This window comes from Peromyscus eremicus, chromosome 13 (assembly GCF_949786415.1).
Source record: "Peromyscus eremicus chromosome 13, PerEre_H2_v1, whole genome shotgun sequence".
Lineage (NCBI taxonomy): Eukaryota > Metazoa > Chordata > Mammalia > Rodentia > Cricetidae > Peromyscus > Peromyscus eremicus.
The window spans coordinates 36,625,375-36,634,896 of record NC_081429.1 but is presented as its reverse complement, the minus strand read 5'-3'; the positions used below and the strand labels follow the sequence as shown (position 1 = coordinate 36,634,896).

Sequence of the window (9,522 nt, the reverse complement as noted above, 5' to 3'; positions counted from 1 at the left end):
AAGGAAATGGCTTTTCCTCACCAGCTACTCTGCCTGTAGTATTCTCTCATGGTGGCACCAAATGAAGTAAGATGAAGTAAGATGGAGTGGGAGAGCAGGCAGAGAGAGCAGGAGCCTTGGTGTGGGGTGGTGTCTCGTGTTCCCAGGAAAACCAGCTTTCAGCAACAAGGAGACAGGACAGGAAGAAAGCCCTGAAAACTCTTTCCGGGGCAGCCACTGAGACCAAACAGTACTTGTGGTCCACACTGACAAGCCCCAAACTTCACCTTGGTCCTTTCCTGACTGCTATGAGCTCTCTGGTCTTGGCTTCAATCTTTGGTTTTGTTCCTTGAATATCTATACTGTGTCATCATTTTTCTAACCAAGCTGAGCTATGTCCCACGCTGACCTGCCTGGTCCAATATCTCAGCGTCCAAAACCACGAGGTAGCGAAGAGAGAGAGAGAGAGAGAGAGAGAGAGAGAGAGAGAGAGAGAGAGAGAGAGAGAGAGTATGTACATCCAGGTCTTAAGGGTCCCCCAGTGGCCACACCCCAGGGGCATGTACCTCAAGGCCATAGGCAGGTGTAACAGCTACCTGCTACCTCACTGGGGCTGGGACTTCAGGGCATGGCTCAGACAGCTCCCACTACACCATGGCCACTTCCCCAGTCCAGGTCGCCTACTCTTCCTCCAGTTAATGGACTCCCTGCTTCCAGGCTGTCCCTGCTACTCTCTCTTCTATACAGAAGCCAGAGAAGCTTTTGGAAACTCTGGTCACGAGCTCCTCCTGGCTTAAAGCTCTCCAGGCCCTTTTGTTGACTCCAGGCCTTTCCCCCTGGCTCCTCTTGCCTTGGCAATGAACACAATGATTACCATTACCATTATTATTAATTGAATTTTTCTTTTTGTTTTATTTTGTTTTCTCCTCTACTCCTTGATCTGTGACCCCCTCCTCCTTTCTCTTCCCCTCCCCCTCTCCCTCTGTCCTCCATGGCTTGGAGAGCTATCTATTCTATGCCCCTGTATTCTCCAACTGTTTTTTTTTATAACCTAATCTACCAGATAGAACATCTACCAGAAAAGAATGGGAAAGAAAATGGACAAGGACGTCATAACTGTCATCTCATACTTCTCATTATACAAGAGCGGTGGACCTTTTAGCCTGGGGAGCAAAGATCTGCTGTAGAGAGATGGGTCCATCTAGATGTGCCAACGCAACAGACTTCCAGGCCTGGAATGTGAGGAGTGGCCTTCCAGAGTGGTCACAAGTTCCCCCCAGGGGGAAAAAAAAGCCCATGACACTGGTGGCCTGAGAGGCAAACTAGAAGGCTACGAATCTTACCTCCGTCCCTTGTGGTGTCACCTCCAGTGTGTTGTCATTTGGAATATGGCAATATTAGTAAACACACCACACGGGGTAGTTATAAGCATTAAATGGGCTGCAAGGGTAAAGTCTAGAATAATGATTAGCAACAATCTTCATTAGATGACAGCCTGTGGGGACCTATGGCACCAACCCTTAGGGCGATGATTGCTTGTTGTTGCTTGTTTATTTTGTGTCAAGGTCTTATGTAGCCCTGCCTGGCCTGGAAAATTACCACATGTCATGGGCACGTGCCACCATGACCTGTGTTTATTTTGTTTTGAAACAGGGTCTCATGACACAGCCCAGATTGACTTCCAATTCACAATCCTTCTGCCTCAGCCTCCCAAGTGCTGGGATTATAGGAAAGTGACACCTTGTCCAGCTCAGGAACAGTGCTTTGTATGGCTTTTCTGATTTCCTTGATGGTCCCTGGATATCACTGCCTATTTCTCCTCGGATGATCTAGCTCGGGTAGGAAAATTTGCCTTATGTTAGAGCAACAGAAAGTGAGGGGTGCTATTCTGTCTTGGCAATAAACTGGCTCTTCTGGAGACAACGCAGCACTTCTATGCGGTGGTGTGGTTTGGGATATGAAATGTCCTCCCGTGAAAGCTTGGTAGTGGCTCTAACATCTTTCCTCAACGATGAGTTCATAACTGAATGGGCTGTGAGAGGGTAGGGCCTAGATGTAGGAAGTAGGTCACTGGAGGGGTCTTTTGAAAGGTAGATCTTGATCCCAGACCCTCTACTCTCTCTGGCTCTGTTTCCCAGATGTCATGAGAGGACCCGTGGAGCTGGCAGGCTGTGGAATGAAACCTCAGAGACCATGAAACAAAATAAACCATTTCCCTGGTTTCTCTCAAGTATTTTCTCCCGGTGACAAAATGCTAACTGGCATCCACAGGCCATTCACCATGTGTGAGACATTGGTAAAAATTAATTCCTGGGCCTCACATTGGAGCCATAGAGACAGAGGCCTGGAAGTCAAGAGCACCCTTTAAACAAGCTGCCCAGGTAATTCTGATGGTTGGCAGCTGCTGGTTTAGGGCTTGTCTAAGAAGTCAGAATGGACCGCCAAGAAACGTGAATTCCACCGAAGCTTTTCTTTCCATACTTCAGTCCATTACTAATAGAAAGGAGTTTAAAAGCCAGGCCCTCTCTGAGAAAGTTCAAGGCGAACAGGAGAGCAACTTTCACTAGGGCACAATGTCCTGGTCCTGGGTGTGTGGCATGACCATGGTTTCGTTACCTCTGTTCTGCCTCTGGCACAGCTATGCTTAGGGAAAACTGTGAAAGCCCTGCCCCATGCTCATCTGCCAGGCGACAAAGGGCTTGCAGTGAGGCCAGGAGCTCTGAGGTTTGCCCTTAAAGGAAGGCACCTAGACCACCGATGCGTGGCTGCAGCTAACTGTGCATTGGCCCCGCTCGGCGTCCTGGATTCCATGGCTCTAACAATTTAAATAATTTTTATTACAAAAGAAAGGAAAGACCAAAACATTCCCAAAATTCTCCCATGGGTTCCCCCTCCACGCAAATAAATAAAGGTGAGGGAGACAGACTGGAGGAGGGGGTGGGGGGGTTGTGGTTCAGCAGAAAAGGGAGCTTAGCCTGGGCAGGGGTGGCAAGGTCGCCCAGGCTCCTCCCCAAGTGCCAGGTACTAGGGTCGCATTGCCTGGAGCAGAGACTCTGCCCATTGACAGCAAAGTCTGGGGATGCATCTGCAGGAGTGTGGCCTTCAGAGAAGGTCATGTTTCAGGCTGGCCAGGCTGGCTGTGGTCTTTCAGTTCTGGGAGGCCATGAGTCCAGCCAGCTCCCCTCTGGTTCCTAGGGAATCTAGCAGCATTGACTGAGGTGTAAGCCCACCTACGGGCAGACTCTCTTCATACTGTGATCAGTGGCCAACAGTGAAGTCACAAACCCAGGCCCCAGGAAACACCGGGGTAAGCCGTCCACGGACAGATGGAATGGGGCCTCCCTGGGCACGGAGGTGGGGTGTGAAGAGTTGCAGTGAGAGCTGGGCTGGTTGGGTTTCAAGGTCTCTGGAAAAAGAGAGCCTACCACCCCTTGTCAGCTTAGTTCACAGCTCTACCACTACACCAAGATGAGGGCATGGGGCCCAGCACCACCTGGTCAAGTCTCAATGGTGTCTCCACTCTGGACAGAGTATGGAGACAGGTATCCTCGGGCCAGGTGCCTTCCAAGGTCAGAGCCTTCCTGGTGAGGAGGCGTTTGGACCCAGCATAGCAGTTCCAGGAGGACAAGGGTTAGAGTCCTTTCAGCTTCCTTCCCCGGACATGCCCAGTGGATGAAAACTGCTCTCTTCTAGCAAGAGACGCCCCAGGCGGTAGAGCAGCTGAGGGTACCAATGAACCCCCTCACTTGGGGTCCAGCTGCCCCACGCCAAGCTGGGAAACAGTCGCAAGGGCCAGAAGGCCAGTTGAGCCAGGTGGTGATCAGCCACAGCTGCAAAGCAGGAGGCCACCACGTCCTCCACCACCAATGTCCCATGCCTTGTGAGTGGAGCATAGGACCCAAGGGCCACATGGGTGGAGACAGCCGCCACCCGAGCAGGCTGTAGGCCTGGCACCCCTGCTACCAGCACGTATTGGCCTGGCTGCACGTGGCTGGCAAATGTGGCCCGGAAGTGGGCTGCTGGTTCTGTGTGATTGTCAGCAATAAAGAGCAGGTGGGCAGGCGTGAGTGCCAGCCGACGTGGGGGATCCTGGGTCTCGATGACCTGGAATGCTCTCAGCCTGTTTGGCTCACGGTCCAGGAAAATGAGCACATCACTGAAGGTGGGGCTCCCATCCTCCCCCATGGCCAGCACCCGGTCTCCTGGCTTCACAGCTGACAGGGCCACACGTGCCCCGTTCTCTAGGCGCACCTGGGCTCCAGCAGGGAAGCAACCACCTGTCTTGGCAGCAGCCGAATGCTCTGTGGACAGAAGGGACATGAAGGTGTTACTGCTGGATGATCACATTCTCAGGTACAGTGCCCCTCTCCTAGCCACCCCAGCCCGGGCGTAGCTGCTGTTTTCAGACACTCCCTTATCACTATACCTCAGCCTCGGCTGACCCATCCCAACCCATATTATGGTTCTCTGTCCCTCTCCTCTCCAGCCCAAACCCTGGCCAGTGAGGGGAGCACACTGGGGCCCGAACACCAGGTGATGTCCCTGTCTGGTCACCTTCTGCTGTAAAGCACCCAGAGGCTGGAGGTCAGCAGAGCCATTGGCTGCTTATGGCCTGACCCCAGGAAAGCTACCGTCTTGTGGAAATGGGGGATTGCTTAGCATTGATGGTCTGGTCTACCACTTGACTGAACACTTCCAAGAAACGGCCCTCCCAGGATGACGTTGCAAGGGCTGTGATGGAGCTGACCATTGGAATCTACGGACGTCAGAGGAAAGCCAGCCCATGGAGAAAACCAACTCCTAAAACACCCTCAGAGTGAGTGCTCAGGGACGAGTTAACGGAAAGGAATTGTCGTTTTCAGTTCACGTGTTGGTCACTTATGCAGGGACTGGACGGAGTGGCGTCAGAAGGTGGGATGGAGGACAGTGTTTGGGGTCAGGAGTCATGAACAGAAATGGCCACTTGGGAGCTGACCTTGGGTCAGTGTTTTAGATGAAGGTGGATATGATTTTAAGAACACACAGTTGGAAGGGTCAGGTTGTGGGCAGGGGTTGTTGGTAGGATCACCCTTGTGAACCCAGGTGGATCAAAACTACCAAAAAAAGATCTAGTGTGCCAGTCTGTGAGTGCAACTACTATATGGTCCCATGTAGAGGGTGGAGCCTGCAGCCAACTGAGGCCCACAGGAGAACCACGTGAAGCATTCATGAGTGGGTTAAGTGTAAGCCACAGGGACACCAGTGAGACTGGGGATGAGAGGCAAGGCTCCAGTGCCTGCCAGTTCCGATCAACAAGGCGGCCAATCTGGGAAAATCCATTTTATTGAGTCCACTTTATTTTGGGCTTTACCCCAAAATGTCCAGTCTGGGGGCTCTGGGGAAGAGGTTGGGGACGCCTGCGCCCCACTGGGAGGCCTGACCTGCATCTGGGTGGTAGGTTCTGAACCTTTGGGCTCCTGGTCAGGCATACTGGTGTCTGGACTCACTCTGGCCCCTAGCCCCACCACGCCTTGTTCTGTATGGACCTGGATGGGGGAGGGGGCGGTGGTGCCTGCCAGCCTGGCTTCCTCCATCTCTTCCACTTGTTCTGTCTTGCACTTCCTGTGGCAGTCTCTGGGCTGTGGACCACCACATCAGCTCTCAGTAGCACTGGAATAGACCCTGTCTCTCTAGGCTCCAGCCATGGCACTACCGGACATGGGATGAGCAGGCAGTCCAAAGCAGCTGCGGGGAGCGCCGCTGCCGCCTCCGAAATCCTCTTCCCTCGGTTCCCCGCCTCCATCCCCTGGAGGCCATCTTCACCTTCTTGGCCCTAGTGGGCCTTGCTCTGTCTGCCCATGCCCTGCGGCCCCGGCCCCGGGCCCAGCCCCCTGGCAGCGGCTCACCAGACTTGACAGAGCAATGCACGTGGGCCTTGGACTCGTAATACACCCAGTCGAAGCCGGCCTCCACTGCCAAGCGCGCCAGCAGTCCATACTTATTTCGGTCGCGATCGGAGGTGGTGATATCCACTGCACGGCCCTCATAGTGTAAAGACTCCTCTGAATGATGACCATCTTCATCCCAGCCTTCGGTCACCCGTAGCTTCACACCCGGCCACTGGTTCATGACAGAGATAGCCAGCGAATTCAGACGGTCCTTGCAGCGCTGTGCAGGGGAATGAGCTCGGAGTTAGGGAAAGGAGCCCTAGGGTGCAGGTAACAGAAATTTCGGCCGACTCTCCCACAGCTCTCAAGGGACTTGGAAAACTTGGGAGGACCTCTGCCCTTTTCCCTTAGGAATAGAGGACTCTAAAATGTGTTCTCCCAGTCTAGCAGCCGGGAGTCCCCAGGGAACTAGGCTACATAGTGGCGCCACAAATCTGGAGGGCGCATGGAGTTGCGCACCCCCAGGGGACTCTTCTCCAGACAGTAGGGTTCCACTTGGCTTCCTCTGCCCTGATTAGCGTTTGCTTTCGCCACAAATGTAGCTATGCTTTTCCAGAGTCGGTTTCTCGGTTTTACCTAGGCACCAAGGCCGGCGGTCGGCAGGGAGGGAGAGAGTCCCTATTGCTCCACTCACACAGCCTGCGGGCTGACCTGCTAGGCATGCAAGGCCAAAGGTGCCCAGTAGGTGTCACCGCAGCCCCAGAGCTGAGGCCACCAGACACTGAGCTTTGCCAGCACTGGCAGGTGCAGACCCGGCCAGCAGCGTGGGTCAGGGGGTGTACCATTGGAGGAAAATTCCAGGTCCACTTAGATCCCTCCAGTAAGTGCCACAAAAACATTCCTGTTGGGACCTTCTTTTGAGCCCACGCCTGCCCACGCTTAGCTGGAGATATGACAGGCAGAGAGCCAGTATCCGGCCCATCTGACTAGGACAGAGAGTCCCCCCACTGCAAGGGACCAGGGAGCTCTCACACCTCCACCAGGGTGCATTGTCCCTATTTAGGAAGGGGCCGGAGAAGATCCCTAGCCTTTGATCTCAGGAAACTGGCTCTCAATCTTCAGGATCTTCCTTGAACACTGTAGGAGTAGAGCTGCACCCTGGGAACATGGATCATCAGCGGTGGCTGCCTCTTCAGGGGTCCTGGTCCTTCGCCCAGGGGACCGTGCAGTTGACTGAGGAAAGGGGGTGGAGTTCTCACCTGCGGGGAAGGGGCCCTCCACCGAAGTGAGGTGCTAGGCCCGCCAAGTATCAACCTACCTCTGCCCCACTGAGCTCGGGGCCCCACAGACCCTTGGACTTAGCCTCCCAGGAGCCAACAGTGACTATAATCCAAGGTCTAGTCAGTTTTCCCAACTGCGCAGCCTGGCTTAGGGGTGCTAAGCCCCCGGGGGAGACAGCTCCATGAGCTCCTTCTAGATACTTGTGCTCCAGTCCTTAGACATGAGTACATCTGTCTGCCTTACTAGACAGCTCCCCGTCGACTCTTCCCCTCTGCCCCTCCTTCTGGTACAGAGCCTGGGCGCTCGCTGTCAATGATTGCCCAGCCTGTGGCCCGGATCCTTATCTGCATTCCTCGGCGCCCAGCCCGGCCCGGCCACCGGCCAACCTTCGGCCCCGACATCGGCCGGCCGGCCTCGGCGCCAGGGCGCATGCTGAAGGCCGTGGTTTAGCCGCTCTCTCTAAAGATTTAGAAAAGGGGCAGCTTATTAATATGGGACCCCAGCGGAAAGGGACGTATGTCTTTCCCAAGGCGCGCCAGGCTTTGGAGAAGGAAGTGTGCAACCCCGATGTCTGGCGGAGTTGGGTCCTGTTCCGCGCGTGGAGAGATAAGTTAGTGTCAGCTCTGCTCCCTGACTTCCTAGGCATCCCTACTCATATTTCCAATCCTTCTCGTCCGTGCCACCAAGCTCAAGGATTCCCCCAAGCTTGGTCTCAGAGTCTGAAGGCTCCAGCACCCCACCCTTTAACCACAACCGCGCCGCTCAACCCTCGCGACAGACACGTGGGCTTACTCGGCTGGTTCCCTTTCCTACCTCTGCCTCCAAACTCAACTTTCCCTTGCGATTCCTTAAGCCCAGAGCCAGCCAAGACACGGCTCCGGGAGAGGGCAGCGCCGCCAATCAAGGGCACATGGGGAGGGAAGTCCACGGGGTCCCTGATGTCCCGAGCTCGCCTTAGGGGTGCCAAGTGGCTTTGAAATGACCAGGGTCGGGCTGTGAGAAATGTTAGGCCGGGAGGGATGGCGTGGTCCCCGGAGGCGCAAGAGGCAGCCAGGTCGAGGTACCTTCGAGTGCCAGATCTGACCTGAGCTTCAGGCAGAGGGGCCGCCCGCCAACCTGCTGAGCTGTGGGACTTGGCAGCAGCAGAGAACTCCTCTCAAAGACACCGGGCGGGATCCGGGATGCCAGCACTCCCGCGGGGTCCCTTGGCCAGCCCGTCTTGGGCAGAAAGACACCCGGGATTCATGAAGGGCAGGTGCCAGGGGGGCGTGCCAGGCAGTCGGGGAAAAGGTGCCAGGCGAGAGGATAGGGCCCGGCTGGTGGCAGTGTTTCGATGGCGCGCTGGGAGGACGGATCGCTCTCACCTGGGTCATGAGGCGGTCGGCCCCGGTGTTCTCCTCGTCCTTGAAGATGATGTCGGGGTTGTAGTTGGGGGTGAGCTCCTTGAAGCGCTCCGAGCTGCGCGCGATCTTGCCTTCGTAGCGCCCGCTGGCGCCCAGGGTCTTCTCCGGCACGTTGGGGCTGAACTGCTTGTAAGCGAGCGGCACGAGTTTGCGAGGCGGCCTCCGGCGACTGCCCACCACCCGGCCCGGCCCGCAACCCTGCGCCGCGGGCACCAGCAGCAGCGCCAGCAGGAGCAGACAGAACCGCAGTCGGGGCCGGAGCCAGGCGGGAGACATGGCCGGGTAGCCCGGGAGAGCGGCAGGCGAGGGCGCCTGGTGGGCTGATGGGTGGGCTCGTGCCTGGGAGAGCTTTGGGGGCTCAGGCGTCTGGGTGGCTCTTGGGGACTCCAGGCGGGGGCGCCATGGGCAGCGCGGCGCGGCTCGAGGCCGGCGGGACTCAGGTGCGGGGCGGGGGCCCGGGGCCCTGGCTGGTGGCGGCGTGCCGTCCCCCTCGGCGCCTCGACTCTGAGCTGCCCGGCTCGTCGGCCGCCAATAAATAGGCCGGCCCGTTTGTTTTGGCAACGCGGCGACGGCGGGGGGCGGCGGGCGGCGAGGCTGCGGGCCGCCGGGCTGGGCTGGGCTGGCCCGGCCAGCGGGCTGGAGGGATCCGCGGTTAGCACCCCGGCCCGGCGGTCAGGCGGCTCGGGCAGAGCGGGAGCTGCTGCCGTCTGCGGCGCAGCCCGGGGTCGAGTGAGAGGGGAAATGGAAGAGATCCGGGCTCGGGGCCCCGCGCAGACCGCACCCTATCCATGTCCCTGCCTCCTGCGCGCTCGACAGCGAACCTGCAGCAAGGGCGGCCCAGCCTCCTCCCCCTCGGGCGGGCGGCCCCTAGGCTAGCCAGCCCTGTCCCGCGCGCTCCTTAGCCGCGCGTCCGCCCGCCCGCCCGCCCGCTGCCCTCTGCGCCCCCTGCGCGGCTGCCTGCGTTTGTCCTCCTCGCCCGGACGCGCCTCACC

The 9,522-nt window shown here is 57.2% G+C and overlaps 1 protein-coding gene across 1 annotated transcript; it reads right to left on the bottom strand.

The window, feature by feature from the left end:
* Positions 1-3,621: 3,621 nt before the first annotated feature.
* Positions 3,622-8,806, bottom strand: Ihh (Indian hedgehog signaling molecule). The gene is made up of 3 exons (XM_059278603.1): positions 8,492-8,806; positions 5,865-6,126; positions 3,622-4,280 (listed from the first exon to the last, which is right to left on the bottom strand). The coding sequence occupies exons 1-3, from the start codon at positions 8,804-8,806 to the stop codon at positions 3,622-3,624; spliced, it is 1,236 nt and encodes a 411-aa protein (XP_059134586.1).
* Between the last annotated feature and the right edge of the window lie 716 nt (positions 8,807-9,522).

What these genes read in the sequence shown, in the direction of transcription:
- Ihh (XM_059278603.1), bottom strand. Translation starts at nt 8,806, where the DNA reads ATGTCTCCCGCCTGGCTCCGGCCCCGACTGCGGTTCTGTCTGCTCCTG. An exon ending in CCGACCGCCTCATGACCCAG is followed by an intron (nt 6,127 to 8,491) that starts GTGAGAGCGATC and finishes TCCCCTGCACAG; the next exon opens with CGCTGCAAGGACCGTCTGAA. An exon ending in GCATTGCTCTGTCAAGTCTG is followed by an intron (nt 4,281 to 5,864) that starts GTGAGCCGCTGC and finishes TTCTGTCCACAG; the next exon opens with AGCATTCGGCTGCTGCCAAG.